The 15,974-nt window shown below is 37.0% G+C and overlaps 1 protein-coding gene across 2 annotated transcripts; it reads right to left on the bottom strand.

The window, feature by feature from the left end:
• Positions 1-28: 28 nt before the first annotated feature.
• Positions 29-12,322, bottom strand: LOC129906057 (A-kinase anchor protein 9). Of its 2 annotated transcripts, none has more exons than XM_055981688.1 (8): positions 12,210-12,322; positions 11,726-12,135; positions 11,484-11,669; positions 10,928-11,433; positions 10,615-10,867; positions 643-726; positions 412-574; positions 29-329 (listed from the first exon to the last, which is right to left on the bottom strand). In XM_055981688.1, exons 1-8 carry the CDS (start codon positions 12,295-12,297, stop codon positions 208-210), a joined length of 1,812 nt encoding a protein of 603 aa, XP_055837663.1. In that variant the 5' UTR covers positions 12,298-12,322; the 3' UTR covers positions 29-207. The 2 variants fall into 2 exon arrangements, with proteins under 2 accessions (XP_055837663.1, XP_055837664.1); XM_055981689.1 differs by having other exon boundaries at positions 418-574.
• Between the last annotated feature and the right edge of the window lie 3,652 nt (positions 12,323-15,974).

The raw sequence follows: 15,974 nt of genomic DNA, 5'->3' as shown, positions 1-15,974 counted from the left end.
GTTTTTGATTTTTGTTCCCAGCCGGAAGATTACATTCATATTGTGCCAACAAAACGACTTTTAGATGAAGATTTCTTTGTCATGGTCACGAAAAGATCGAAACTAAGTGAATCAAAGGTTGTTATTGATATTTTGTTGGAGAAAAGCTCTCGATTTTATTATTTGTTAATAAAGTTTACAAAAGGAGACAAGGAACTGGCGATAAATTTACTTCCTTCTTTGTGGAACGGGACGGTATGCCTTGCGTCTGGATTTTGTATCGACAATAACAACTGATTGTCGCTTAAGGAAGTTCCTCGATGGAACTTCACTTTCATCGTCAGTGACAGCTTAAGAAAAGAATTTGTATTGATAGTAAATTATTTCAATTTGTCCATTGAAAGAGAATTATTATAATTATAGATTTTTTACTTTTACCTGGTGCTGGTCCTTGCTCAGGAGAACCAGACGAAGTTCCCAATGTTCGGGTGGCACGTCCTGATACGAGGTTATAATAGCACATTGGCATTGGTTGGGGTTTATCTTCGGCTGTTATAGAAGGAGTTTGTTCAAGACGTACAGCAAGTTCGTCAACCTTATAAAATAAAAATAAAAGAAAATTAGAATTGGTAAGGGAGGATATTGAAACAACTTTAGACTAACCTCAACATCTCCCGATTTTTGTAGACTTTCAATTTCTTTCTCTCCTTGAGATTGTAAACTTCTCTCTAATTTTGCTTTAAGAATCTATAAAAATAAATGTGTGTTAATAAAGTCATAAATGCTTCGATTTTTTAAAAAGATTTTGTAAAAGATTTAAGAACTTTACGATGAAATTGATAATTTGTTCAATCTTCATGAATGTCATGGAACATTTTTTTTTAAACCCCCAGCTCTTAGAAATCTACCGAAGCAGCTTAGTAGGTTTTCGGTTGAAAACAGTTTACCAAACTTTCTTTCAAAAACTAAATGCGCATTTATGGTTGAGCTTTTATTGCCGATTTTCTTTTAACTTAGTTTTAATTAGTGGAGAAAAATGGATCATATTGTAATGTTTTATTCCGGGTTCACAATAAAACTTATTTCGTTTATTTTAACTTCCACTTATCTTTCCGTTCAAATAAGAACACACTTTATTTCAAATCAATTTACTTTTATTATTCGCTCAAACAAACACACTTTTCAATCACTTTATTTACTACTAACAATTTCCAACACTTTATTTCACTTTGTACTGTACTCTTTCACATTCAAGATTAAACTGTCTCCGGTCGGTGTCCACGCTGCCCTTTTATACCTGAAATTCGGAATTCGAGAATGTCTTCGAAGGTTCTCGTCTTTGCTTCTCGAAGCTTCCTTTCCAAGAGGGGGCGCTTCATACTTCCAGTCCAGTGGGATATTTTGGGATATTCAGCAGTCGAGGGAATTTCTTTGGATGCGTTCAGAGGGTAGTTTCTTAATTACTAAAGGTCCGTTCACATTTCTACCTTTACTGTAGCAGGTAGTGTGTTCAGACTTTTATCTTAAAAGTAGTTCGGTAATTCATCGTTACATTGCCCCCCTCTTAGGATTGTTCGTCCCGAACAACTCCATTGCTACTTTCACCATTATAACGATGTAAACGGTCACAATGAACTACCTTTAATTTGCCTCTTACCCCTCTCTGTATACGGTAAACCACGTCGTTGATTCTGGTTATTACTGTGTAAGGGCCTTCCCAGTTTTGTTGTAGCTTCGGTGATAGTCCCTTTTGTCGGTGGGGATTGTAAAACCACACAAGTTCTCCTTCTTGAAACCCTGTTGCTGTCGCTCGCGCGTCATATCTTGTTTTCATCCTGTCACTAGACGCTTTTATATTTGTCCTTGTCCGTTGGTGAATGTCAGCCAGTGTTTCTTTCAGGTTATCAACATACTCATCTATTTCCTGTGGCTCATTTGGAACACATCCGAATTTTATCTCACTTGGCAGCCGTATTGTAGAACCAAAAAGGACTTCCGATGGTGTATGTCCAGTAGAACTATGTGTTGCACTTCTATAAGCCATCAAGAATAATGGAATATGTCGATCCCAGTCTCGTTGATTATCGTTGACTACTTTTGACAGGTGTTCTTTAAGTGTCCTGTTAAATCGCTCAACCATCCCATCAGATTGTGGATGAAGCGGTGTTGTTCGCGTCTTCTTGATGCCAAGGAGTGAGCAAACCTCTTGAAAAATCTTAGATTCGAAGTTCCTTCCTTGGTCGGAATGAAGTTCCATGGGTACTCCGAACCTGCTCACCCAATGAAAGACAATCTTATCCACAACTGTTTTGGTTTCCTGGTTTGGGATGGCAAATGCCTCAGGCCACTTGCTGAAGTAATCCATCACTACGAGGATATACCGGTTTCCTTTGTTGGTTTCGGGAAAAGGACCTGCCACGTCTATTGCAATCCTCTCAAAAGGTGTGCCCACATTGTACTGATGCATCGTGCTTTGCATTTTTCTAGCTGGTCCTTTGCTAGCGGCACAAGTATCACATTTTCGGCACCACTTTTCAACGTCTTCTCTCATACGTAACCAGTAGAATTGCTGGCGTACCTTTTCCAGCGTCTTGTTGATGCCTAAATGGCCTCCAGAAGTTCCCTCGTGCATCTCTCGGAGAACATCATTAACCTTTGACTGAGGTACGATTAGTTGCATTACATAAGATTTACCATCTGCGGATTCCCACTTACGCCTGAGTAACCCTTCTTGCACATGAAGTGAGTCCCATTGTGCCCAATATGCTTTGAGATTGGGGCTTCGGTCGGAGATGTCGGCCCATTCTGGTTTCTCTTCATGTTCCTTCCATGCAAGGATGGGTTCGATGTCCGAATCTTCCTGTTGGGCCATCCTGAGTTCTTCATTACTCCAGCCGCAAATGGGATCAGCTCTCGTTCTTCTTACAGCGACAACTTCCTTTTCCTCTAGCCGTGTGCAATGCTTGCAGTCTTGCTTGCACGGGCGCCGAGATAATGCGTCTGCATTTGAATGTAGCTTTCCTCTTCGATGTTGAATCTGACATTGATACGTCTGGAGTATCTCGATCCATCTTGCTACTTGACCCTCTGGATTTTTGAAGTTCAAAAGCCAATTTAGTGCACCATGATCTGTGCGAAGAAGGAACTTCTGTCCATAGATGTACTTATGGAAGTGCTTTGTTGCCAATACCAGAGCTAGAAGTTCCCTTCTGGTCACGCAATAGTTTCTTTCTTGTTTCGAGAGTACCTTGCTGAAATAGGCAACGACCTTTTCTTCTCCGTCATGAACTTGCGATAAAACAGCACCAACTCCAACATTACTTGCATCTGCGTCAATGATGAATTGTTTGCCTGGAGTCGGATAGGCCAACACAGGAGCTTCACATAACCGTAGCTTCAGTTCCTGAAAGCTTTTCTCACACTCACCTGACCATTTAAAGGGTTTACCCTTCTCCGTAAGCTGGTGCAAGCTTTTGGCGATTCTCGCAAAATCCTTCACGAACCGTCGATAGTACGTTGCCAGACCGAGGAAACTCCGAAGTTGATGCTTGTCCTGAGGGGTTGGCCAATTCTTCACAGTGTCAACTTTTTCTGGATCAGTCATTACTCCTTGGGATGAGATGATATGCCCCAAATATTTAACCTCGGTCTTGAAAAGTGCACATATCTTTGGATTTAACTTAAGATGTGCTTCTCGTAGCCTCTGGAATACAGCCTTTAGGTTTTCACAATGGTCATCAAATGTTTTCCCGTAAACGATGACATCATCCAAATAGACTAGGCAAGATTTCCAGGTTAATCCATTTAAAACGCACTCCATTAAGCGCTCAAAAGTAGCTGGGGCATTACATAGCCCAAATGGCATGACATTGAACTGCCACAGACCATTTCCTGTGGAGAAAGCCGTCTTTTCTCGATCTTCTGGATGGATTTCTACCTGCCAGTAGCCACTCTTCAAATCCAAAGTCGAAAACCATTGTGCTCCTTCCATTGCATCTAGAGTATCGCTGATTCTTGGCAGTGGGTAGCTGTCTTTCTTCGTCACATCATTCAGCCTGCGGTAGTCGACACAAAATCGAGTGCTTCCATCCTTCTTTTTGACGAGAACTACCGGTGATGCCCAAGGGCTTTTGGAATTTTCGATCAGCCCGTCTTTCTTCATTGTCGATATCATTTCTTCAACTTCACTTTGTTTGGCCAAGGGGAGACGTCTTGCTGGTTGACGAATCGGCCTAGTGTCTCCTGTATCGATTCGATGCTGCACCAGTTGTGTTCGGCCGTATTGCCCGCTGGGTGAAGAGAAGATATCAGCATATTCATGAAGAAGCCTTCCAGCAACATTAAGCTGATGTTGACTCAAGTTGTCTGATTTGAGAATTTGAGTCTTTAGTTTCTCAGAGTTCATAGTCATCTGTGTGTCCATCTCGTTGATCTTAGTTATTGCGGACACAGATTCACATTGCCCAACAACTTCTCCTTTCTTAAGCTTGATTGGGTACGGTTTGATGTTAAGTATCCGTACAGGTACCATGTTGTTCTTTGGTGCCACAAGAGTCTTCCCGATGATGATGTTTTCGGAACTCTGCTCAACTTCTGGTTCGACCATGAGGTATCGATGGTTTCCACAGTTCCCCTTTAACTTCGTCCACACAAAAACTTCTGAAGAAGGAGGCAGGCACATGTCTTCTTTGATGACAGTTCTAATTGTTGTTGAGTTTTCGCTGCCATAGACCATTGGAATCTCTACATTTCTGTATTTCAGGACTTGATTACCGATATCCAAAATGATTCCATGCTCCTTCATAAAGTCGATTCCAATGATGCACTCGTCACATATATCTGCCACCAAAAACACATGTAAAAACTTTAGTTCTGCTATACGGATCTCAAGACGAACTTCTCCGTACACTCTTGCTGCTTCTCCTGTGGCGGTCTTCAGACGATAGCTGTTGATGTTATGTAGCCACGTCATCTTTACCAAGTCTCTTCGTACAATAGAGGCGGTGGCACCGGTGTCAATTGTAGCCACGTGTTGGTTATTGTTTATGGTTGCCTCTACTGTCAGACTTTTGTTGTCTCGTTTAGTTTGTGAGACTTGAATTGTGGTTCTGGGGCCATCGATACCAGAAACCAGCTTCTGCCCCTCGAAGTTGGTTCTTACTCGTTTCCCGAATGGGAATCAAGTTGAGGATGAGTGTTGGTTGTATCGCTTACCTGTTGTTGGGCAATATTCCTGTTTCCACAGTGCTGGCAAGCATTTCTTCTTGGTGGCAATCTGCACTGCCGCTGGAGATGTCCTGTCTTGTTACAGTTCCAGCATCGAGCAGCTCCGTCTCGCTGGTTTCTTTGGAATGCGAGTTTTTGACAAGAGCATTCCTCCACTGTAACTTCTCTTACCCGATGAACGCCTTGAGAAGCCTGTTCTGCTGCTTCCATAGTGAGTGCAAACGCTAATGCTTCAGGAAGGGAACGTTTTCCAGCTGTTCGTATCGCTCGCTGAAGATTTATATCAGATACAGCACGTACAAAGGCTTCTGTCGCAAACTGATTGATAATGTCGTCTCCTGCTGTCGGATATGCCAGATGAGCTAACCTTTCAATATCTGCTTGGAGTTGTTGCAGAGTTTCTCCTCTTTTCTGGACTCTTGTATTGAGTTGGACGCGGAAGACTTCCTGCATATGGCCATCTCCAAAGCGTTTTTCAATGACCTGGACAAGAGCGTTAAAGTTACCATTCTTTTCTGGTGGTAAAGTTTGTAACAACTCAGCAGCAGGACCTCTAAGAGCAAGAGTCAGCGCTATACATTTGTCTTCGTCATCCCAGCCATTTGTTGTGGCAGCTGCCTCAAACTGTTTCTTGTAGATCGACCAAGAACTTTGTCCATCAAAGGTTGGTGGATGCATTTCCTTCTTCTTTGAATACTCACCAGAACTTTCTCGGGCCTTAATTTTTCGAACCTTGTCCAACTCTTTAGTAATGTCTTGGAATTTCTCTTCGAACTTTGTGTCCATTGCCAACAGCTTTTCTTTGTTTTCTTCAACACGCTCGTCAAGAGCAGTGAACTTCTTCTCGAAATCACCAAGCTTTCCCTCTAAAAGATTTTTCTGTTCTTCTAGAAGATTCTTTTGCTCATCGCGATGTTCTTCTAGATGTTTCTCCATTTTTTCGAGAAGATTCTGTTGTTCACTCTTTTGCTCGGTACGTTGTTTCTCAATTTTTTCGAGAAGATTCTGTTGTTCACTCTTTTGCTCTGTTCGTTGTTGTTCCATTTGTTCTCTTTGTTCATTGCGTTGTGTCTCAATTTTTTCAAGAAGATTTTTCTGTTCATCCTTTTGTTCTTTACGTTGCTGTTCCATTTGATCTTTCTGTTCTTCAAATTTTGCAAGGAGAACAGCCATCATGGATGACATATCGGAACTAGTACTTACTCGTTCTTCTACCATTTCAACTTCGAATTGAAATGTATCCAAATCTTCGTTTTTCTGGGTTAAATAATCCTGCAGGCGAATAATGAGGTCATTTTTCGATCCAGCAGTAGGAAGACCTCGTTTAGTTAATTCCGCCTTCAGCTCAGTCAAACTTAACTGATTCAATGTCTTACCCATTTTAACTTTTCAAAACGCGAGCACTTTTACTTATTTCAAAATGTTTTACACTTTGTTTATTGTTAAAACACACGCGCACTTTTTTATTTTATTCGCGAAATTATCTGATTCGCACAAATAAATAAGTTTTATTCCACTTTTCTGACACCAATGTAATGTTTTATTCCGGGTTCACAATAAAACTTATTTCGTTTATTTTAACTTCCACTTATCTTTCCGTTCAAATAAGAACACACTTTATTTCAAATCAATTTACTTTTATTATTCGCTCAAACAAACACACTTTTCAATCACTTTATTTACTACTAACAATTTCCAACACTTTATTTCACTTTGTACTGTACTCTTTCACATTCAAGATTAAACTGTCTCCGGTCGGTGTCCACGCTGCCCTTTTATACCTGAAATTCGGAATTCGAGAATGTCTTCGAAGGTTCTCGTCTTTGCTTCTCGAAGCTTCCTTTCCAAGAGGGGGCGCTTCATACTTCCAGTCCAGTGGGATATTTTGGGATATTCAGCAGTCGAGGGAATTTCTTTGGATGCGTTCAGAGGGTAGTTTCTTAATTACTAAAGGTCCGTTCACATTTCTACCTTTACTGTAGCAGGTAGTGTGTTCAGACTTTTATCTTAAAAGTAGTTCGGTAATTCATCGTTACAATATCTATTGTATAAAATGCGAAAAAAAGTGGTTCTGTGTGTTTCCCTATATCAAGTTGCAGCGTAAACAACTGAAGCGATTTACACAAAAAAATGAGAAATTTTGTTTTTCTCAAAAACCGACTCAAACGTTTTTGATTAAAAAAAAAATACATGTAGGGGAAGTGGGGGCAAGACCGCCCCTTTAGTGTTTGATTGTCTTAAAAACCAATAAAAAACAACTTTTAATACAAATATGTAAAGTCTTTATTCATTAAATTAATTGTTTACTGAAGGAACCCTCATTAATATAAAAAGAAATATAAAATACTGAACAAAAGATAATAAGTTTTGAAAAAACATCTAACAAAAAACGGTCTTGCAAAAAAAGAAAGTTAAAATTTTTAATTTATGATGAAAAATCACAAAATTTACCGTAACTCTTAGGCATCTCAACTAAACTTGCTAAAACTTACAGACGTGATCGAATATACCAAAAGGCAAGTGTTGCCAGTTTTACTTTTTTTCATACAACATAGTACAAAAACGGTCTTGCCCCTACTTTCCCTACTATGACAAATAATGCTTTACTTTCAAAATAAAAAAATATCTGTTGGTCATTAATTAATACATAATAATATAAATAATTAATTTTATGTCTTTCTCGTAAGCAACGTTTTAATGTCATTAAAAAAAAAATTAAGAACAAACAAATACATATTTCTGGATTTAAAAAAAATTAAATTTTTTTTTGTTGATAAAATCAATTTTTACTTGCGATATAAGTACTATTTATGTATGTATATCAAGTTATGCATTCGTACAAAAAAAAGTTGAAATAACATTTTTCCATGACGTTACGATGATAGAGAATGCCAAAAAAGTGGGTCCCGGAAGTCCGCCTGTCTGTCAGTCTGTCTGTCTGTAAACGAAGCTACACCCTAAACAGATAGACCGATTAAAGTCAAACTTGGTATGTAGCGTTATTTGGCGATTCTCCAGAGGGATTTTTGGAATTAATTTTTTTGGACCAAAAATAACGGTACTTGTCATATACCGATTTTAGTAAAATTGAAATATCTCGAAAACGGCTCCAACGATTATGTTAAAAAAATCAAATGTAAGCTTTAAGATAAGGTCTATCTTTCAATAAAAAAAAAATTATTTTGAAAATCATTATTAACGGTACCTGCCATAGAACCGTTTTTTTTTTTTAAATCCGATTTACTCTGAAACTAATCATTCGATTTCAACGAAACTTTTTGTAAAAAAGCACTTATATAATTTTAATATAAGCCAAAAATAAAATTTTCAAAAAAATAATTTTTGGATTTAAAAAAATTTTTTTTTTTTGAAAAATCAAATTTTCGAGAACGGGACATGGAATTTTTTATAAATTTAGTTTTTAGATGTTGATTAGTGATTTCTACAAATTGAAATACCAATTTTTTTTTAACCTTTTTTTCAAAAAATAATTTATAAAAAATTAGTTTTTTTTAAAAACGGCCCTAACGATTTTGAAAATTATTTTTTCTAATTTTCTAAAAATGCACATAAAGATATCAAATAAAACTGCAGAGCCAACTCTGCAGGCAAAATGAGAAAATTGTTCAAAAAATGACAAAAGTGCAATTAAATTCCCCGATATTTTGTAACAAAATATTTTGAAAGACGCTTTAGCATCCACAGCTTTTTGTTTTACTTAAAACAAACTCATAAAGCACCTTTATACTTGAAAATTTTACAATTTAAGCCAATTTTTCGAAAAAGTCCTTATTTTTTAGTTCTGAAAATGAGTCTACAAAAATGTAAATATTTTGAAGATGAGCAAGTATGAGCAAAAAAGGTGAGCAGGATAAGAAAGTAGAAATAAAGGGGAACCTTGTGGCATACAAGATTCTGCTACAGCTTGCTACAGTCTGATATAAATTTAGTTTTTGAGTCACAAAAAACAGACTTTTTTAGGTTATATTTTTTAAATACTAATTTCACTTTACAAAAACAAATTGACATACACACCTGATCTACAGATATTCATTTTGATAATTAACAAAAAAAAAAGTCAAGAACATTTGTTTTCACTTAAAAAAAATTGATAAACATCAATTTGAACCTTAGCTTGAAAAATCAAAATATCATGAAAAACACCACTAATCTTTTTGAATCTTATATTTAAGCAGTGAAAAAGTGTGTTTTATTATTGTTGAATATAAACCCTACATGTGAAGCACCGGTTTTTCATCATATAATAGACTTGATTTTTTTTATTTTTGTCCACTGGTCAACGCACTGTGCGGCAATTTGATTTCAGATTTTGTTTAATTCTTTTAAAAAACGAATTTTATGTTTTTTAGCCGTAGTGGCATTATTCTACTTTCTGTCGATTACACTTTGAATACGTTCATCTTCGGCCTCCTAGCTTTAAACAATTCGGAAGCTTTAAACAATTCGCAAGTTCTCGCAGTCTTTTTTTTTTTGGCTCTCCGTCGGAAAAATTGTAACAATATGACCGTTAACGTTCAACTACTTTTATGTAATTACCTGACACTCCTAATTATCAAGGAAGGAGTAAAGAAACGTTACATCCTAAAAAAAAATCGTTACTCGTATGTTTCATACTCGTACTGAAAAAGTAACGATACAGTCGAAACATATGAGTAACGACGAGATTCCAATATCAAATCGAATATACGAAACAAAATGAATCAATTTGTCCCATCTCGTATCGCTATCGTTACTATTATAGTTTTATAGTCAAATTTAGCATTCAACGATTTACCGGCGATTTTTTTTCAGTAAGATTTTTAAAACAGAAAGAATTATCAAATTTGAAGTTTGAATTTAACGCATTTAAAATTTGTATTTACATACGAGTGGAGGTCAAAAAGTTAGCGGAATGGCAGGAAAGTTGAAGGAAATTTAAGATGTTTATATTTTTATGCATGTTTGTCATTGGTAGAAAAGTTTATGAATACCATACAAACAAATTCTTTTGTCAAGTTCTTCAAAATAGTCAGAAATTCCCGACTTCACCTTTTTTTTCGAAATTCTTTTTTCAGTTTTGTTTATAAAATATAATCAGAAAGGCCAAATCTAAGCAAAAAGGTATATGATTCCATATTCCGAACCTACATTTTTGTGGTCATCGCAAAAAGGCTCTTGAAAATTGAATCCTTGTTTTGCTAAAGCGGCTCTATATGGTTTTTGGTAGGTTAAAAAATGCATGTTTTCCAATTACACTGAGTAGGCTTTTAGATCGTACCTTGGTAACTTTATCGACTAAGTAGACTTACTACAAACTTGATCCCAAAGCCGGTTAAGTCGGAAATATTTACCGGATATGCACTACTCTTTCAAATAGTAAACAAAATATCTAACTATCTATGTACTTACATCTATTAAGTCTTCGTCTGTTGCATCATTAACAAGAAAGTCCGGTAAGCTTTGCGCAGATATGGACTTGCACTTCTCCACAATATTAACATCACTCTCATCAACTTCTTGCAACTTATAAATCATATCTCGTAGTCTGTCTTGAATGAACTTTATAACTCCAACAGTCCTCGAAGCTGCTTCATCGTTCTTTTGCTTTTCTTTGTTCATATTGCTGATTTCAAGTTTAAGCTTTTCAACAACTTCTTGATTTCTAAAAACACAATTTTTTTTACTAAATTATCAAAAATTAAGATAAAATTGAATAACTAACACTTCACTTTCCTTCATCTCTGAAAATTTAGATGTTTCCAATTCTTTGGTTAGATTTTCTCGTTGAGTTTCTAAATCAGTTTTTTCAGACTCGGCTGCATTTCGCAGATAAGTCAAACGCAACGAAGATTCTTTTTGAGATAAAAATCTTTCTAATACATTTGATGGTGAAGTAGCTCCCGTCACTTCCATGAGCTCTTTGAACAATGTCTCCATATCGGTTGTTACACTTTGTAACTGGGAATTCGGATCATCGTCATGTTCGGTTTTTCCAGTCTGTTGGTCACCAGAACTTGACCCAATACTATCTTGATGAACAAAAGTTTTAGCATCTGTAAATAGCTTACGACCAATGCGTTCAAGTTCCATTTTGCGACTTTCGACTTGCTTGCGAAAATCTAAAGCCTGACGTTCTCGAATTTTTAAAGAAGTATTTGCTTGTTGCTCTTGACGTTGCAGGATAACTTTAGCAACATCACGCATCTCAAGGGCTTCATTGTGGACTTGCTAAAAGATTTACTGATTATAAATTCATTCTGAAAACAAAGTTTAGGTACCTGAAGCCTATTTATTTCGGTCTGTTGTTCTGCCAAAGCTTCCTCTAGCTCCTTCAAAGATCTTTCGAATCTTTCAGCATCAGCCATGAGTGAAGCTTGAATGGATTTATACTTCTTCTTAATGTGTTCGGCTTCATTCCATTTCACATTTTTCCGATGAATCTCGTTTTCCAGTTGAATAACCAACTTCAATTAAAGCTTTTAAAAGAAAGAAGTTGTTAGATATAACTCATTTAACAAACCTTTCGATTTGCATCTTCTTCCAGTGTTTCTGGTGGTTTTCCTCCAACTTCCTTCGACTGATGCTCTTTGTAAGCCAACAAGTCTTCATAATGTTGAACCAGTTTATTGAAATACTTCTGTCTGACTTGGAACCTGTGTCGCAGCAAGTCTAACTGTTTACGGTTTTCAGTGATTTTTAGGTCCATCAAGAATACTGCTTCTTCGGGACTTTTAGCTCCAACGGGATACAGTGGCTTACCACCACCAGGTTCAATATCTAAATCCTTACCCATTGGTCGGTTGATGGGATTTTTCAACATCACCATTTGCGAGGTTAGATCCTTGTTCTCTTTTTTGAGAGTAGATAGAGTTTCGGAATTGATTCGACTTTGTTTTTGCCATTCTGCTGCGTTTGCTGTCTTTTGACCCTCTTTTAAAAATAAAAGATACACAAAATATGAGATTATATTGAAGTAGTTTTATTAAAAAAAAAAACTTGTTAACCTGTGAGGAGAATTCTTTTCTTAATTTCTGCAATTTTTTGATGTAAATCAACATCTTTTTCCAGTTCCATTTTTGCTGCTTTCTGCATTGAAATGCCACAGCAAAATGATGGCTTTCATGCCATAGTACTCGTTATTGATTAAACAACATTACTTTGGATACGAATGGATAAGGTTACGAATAAAATAAAATGCATGACTGGGTCGCACGAATTTGCTCTTAGAGTTAAAATATAGAAATTTGGAAAAAAAATAAAATTCGTTTAAAAAAAAATAAAATAAAATCTGAAATCAAACTGCCCTCCAAAACAAGTATGTAAGTTTTGATTGATATATTAATCGTTAAAATCGTTAGAGCCGTTTTTTAAAAAACTAATTTTTTATAAATAATTTTTTGGAAAAAAAGTTTTAAAATATAATTGGTATGCCATTTGGTAGAAATCACCAATCAACATCTAAAAACAAAATTTCAAAAACATTCAATCTCCCGTTTTCGAAAATTTGATTTTTCAAAAAAAAAAAATTTCGAAAATTTTTTAAAAATCCAAAAATTATTTTTTTGGAAATTTTATTTTTGGTTTATATTTAAATTATATAAATGCTTCTTCAGTATAGTAAAAAAATATTGTATTAAACTCCTCTACAAAATACCGTTATCAATTCTTGTCGCCTAAGAACTTTTGATTTTTATTCCAAATTGTCCCGATTAGAAATACAAAAATATGAATAACTTTTGAAAAGGAGCAGCTAGGATTTCAATTCCAAAGGATTTTGCACTTATAATCATCAACAAATACAACCCAACTTGCAGTTTTTGTCGACATTTTTGTGCAACCTATCGATGCTTCCTGCCCACCGTGCAGACAGACAGACAAACTTCTGGGACCCACTTTTTTGACATTGTCTAACATCGTAATGTCATGAAAAAAATGACTTTTTTTTTACGAATGCATAACATGATATATAGTAACTATGTATATCGCAAGTAAAAATTAAATAACTGCTGTTTCATTCATGGTCTAAGAAGTTCAATAGTTTTAAAAGTTCAATGACTTTTTTTTAAACGCTACTGTGAGAAGATGGGAATAAATAGGGACAAGTTCGGGAATTAACAAAAATCAAGACACGTTCGGGACACATTCCGGACACGTTCGGGACACGTTCAGGACACATTTGGAACACATTCGGGACACGTTTGGGACACGTTCGGGACACGTTCGGGACGCGTTTGGGACACGTTCGGGACACATTCGGGACACGTTCGGGACACGTTCGGGACATGTTCGGGGCACATTCGGGACGCGTTTGGGACACGTTCGGGACACGTTCGGGACACATTCGGGACACGTTCGGGACATGTTCGGGGCACATTCGGGACACGTTCGGGTAACATTCGAATGTTTACTTTCTAGTCAAACTACGTATCTTAAATTAATCTAAATCTTCTAAATAAAACCCAATACAGAATTACAAAAATCCATTTTTTGCGAATTCGAACACATTTTTTGTAGAATCGAATTACATAGTTGGACCCCTGAACGTATCCCGAATGTGTCCTTAACGTGTCCCGAACGTATCAAGAATATGACCCCAATGTGTCCCGAACTTATCCCTAAAGTGTCTTGAATTTTAATTGTAATGGGGTCAGCACCTCCGTTTATTCGACGTTATTCAAACTACAATCGACCTTATCCCGAATTCCATTCGGAACGGAAATTTGCTACGATTCCCGAAAATTCAATCACGGAATCTGTTGGCAATGGAAAATTTCATACAAATCGTCACTAGCGTAGAAAATATCCTATACGAATGAAATTCGTGATTAGGCCGAATAATTTAATATATGTGTAGTTTAAAACTAACTTATTGCTAACGCAAGACAACCAGAGCCACCGTCTGCATATCAATTACGATCCTATTTATGACTCAAAAACTTTCTTCAATTGATATCATATTGGTTTCTTAATTCCGAGAGGATTAACATATTCACCATGTGTGTGTTGCTGAAATGTTGTCATCACGAATGATGTCGTTCCCTTTCCAAAAATCTTTATCAAACTCCAAACACACTTCATTTCTCTTCTCCTTGTCCTTATGTCCACACCACAAACTATTGTCCTTCCCACAATTGGACGTGGTTCTCGTCCCCTTAGTTTTGTTTGCTTTTCAAAGGATCTTTCCTCTCATTTACAATGGAAACAATTGAAATCTCTATCTTCCTTCTGCAAATTTGCATTCACCAAATAACCATGGAACTGAGCTGCATAGCCAGCTCCAGCACATCTAGCTTAAGGCACTCGGAGACAAAACGACACAAAGTTGTAATTTCCCAGTTGTTACAACCCCATAAAACTGGCGAAAAACAATCGAGACTTCCAACTATTCCAATTTTTGTCCTGTCCTGCTCCAAGGCGTACTCGGATAATTTCCAACTTACAATTGCTGTAATATAAAGCTAAAGAAAGGAACCTATGTTACAAACAAAAAAAAAAAAACCCTGGTAGAGTCTAGTGCTTTGATTGATTAGTTAGTTTCCAAATGTTGACATGGTTTGCCACAAGTTTTTCTTTTAGATTTTTTTTTGTTTTTCTTGTTTGCTTTTTTGTCGTCTTTGCTTTTGTCCTTAAAATTTCTATCCATTGGTTTTTGGCTTTTCATTATGCGGCCAATGTACTTTTCATTGCATCAAGTCTCAGGCTAGGATAGCTTGAAACTTTCAACACCCCCACAAAACTATAATTCTCTCTGATTTATGATACTTGTTTTGGGCCAAAATTTATGGCCGTTGATAGATTGTGGTTAGTTGAAGTTGGAGTTGAAAATTGAGGGCTTGCCAGGGGAATAATTATCTTAAGGACTGTCATTCAAGGATTCTGTCAGAAACACCTGCCAACTAATTTTATAGATTTGAGCCAGCAAGCTCCTTGAACAGAGTCGACCTTTCCAAATGTCTGACAGTGGCAGTGCACCATTGCAATAGCCGACAGCTGCTAGCAACGTACTCTTCATCTTTGACAGACAACCTACTATTGCATCGTTGGTTAGCGGCAGGCGTCCGTCCGTCCGTCGTCGTCGTAGGTTTTGTTGGCAGTGTTCTAGGACATCAAAGTGAAACCATTCAACCAACAACGCCAGAGCGTTAGCTATCTAATCGCAGATAACTGCCATCTATTGAGCATTTCTGTGTTGGACTTTTATAGAAGTGCACAATATACAACACTCTTAGTTTCGGCCTAAATGTCAGCAGCATTTCAACTGCCAAAGGTTTTCGACCGAATATCCACGGAGCTTGGCTGTTGGTGGTGGTAGCGACTGGCGGGAAGGTGCGATGATAAACGAAATTCTGTGCACATTGCGATGGTGAAACTTTTGCCTTGCCCCAGCCTAGACCACCCCAAATGATGGAGGATATAGTTTTTTTGTTGGAAGAGCGAAAGTTATCAAGGGAAAACGTACATACATATATGTACTGTCTATCTGATGTCTGTCTGTTGGTGTCTGGAGAAAAACACAACCCATGGCATTCTTAGTCTGCCGTGAAAGGTCGTTAAGAAGCAATATTCACCCATTAAACCCTTTATACGTCCCGTAACGGAACTAAGTCCTACAACTGACGACGACCATATTAATGAACGACATGCGAAATTTTCGTTTACAACTTCCTTACGTTAAGTCAGGAGCGAACTTGATTTTGTTTGCCAAGGCTCTTGCTTCTTAACGAAGAGCATTAGTTCATGACCACCTTTTTATTCCAATTATGCAGCGC

Source organism: Episyrphus balteatus, chromosome 1 (assembly GCF_945859705.1).
Source record: "Episyrphus balteatus chromosome 1, idEpiBalt1.1, whole genome shotgun sequence".
Classification (NCBI taxonomy): Eukaryota; Metazoa; Arthropoda; class Insecta; order Diptera; family Syrphidae; genus Episyrphus; species Episyrphus balteatus.
This window is presented reverse-complemented; position numbering and strand designations above follow the sequence as displayed.

Excerpts from the sequence above, each read along its gene's own strand:
- LOC129906057 (XM_055981688.1), bottom strand. The coding sequence starts at position 12,297 with ATGCAGAAAGCAGCAAAAATGGAACTGGAAAAAGATGTTGATTTACAT. Across the intron at positions 11,670-11,725 it reads AAGAAGATGCAAATCGAAAG|TTGGTTATTCAACTGGAAAA; the intron begins GTTTGTTAAATG and ends CTTTAATTGAAG. Across the intron at positions 575-642 it reads AAAAATCGGGAGATGTTGAG|GTTGACGAACTTGCTGTACG; the intron begins GTTAGTCTAAAG and ends TTATTTTATAAG.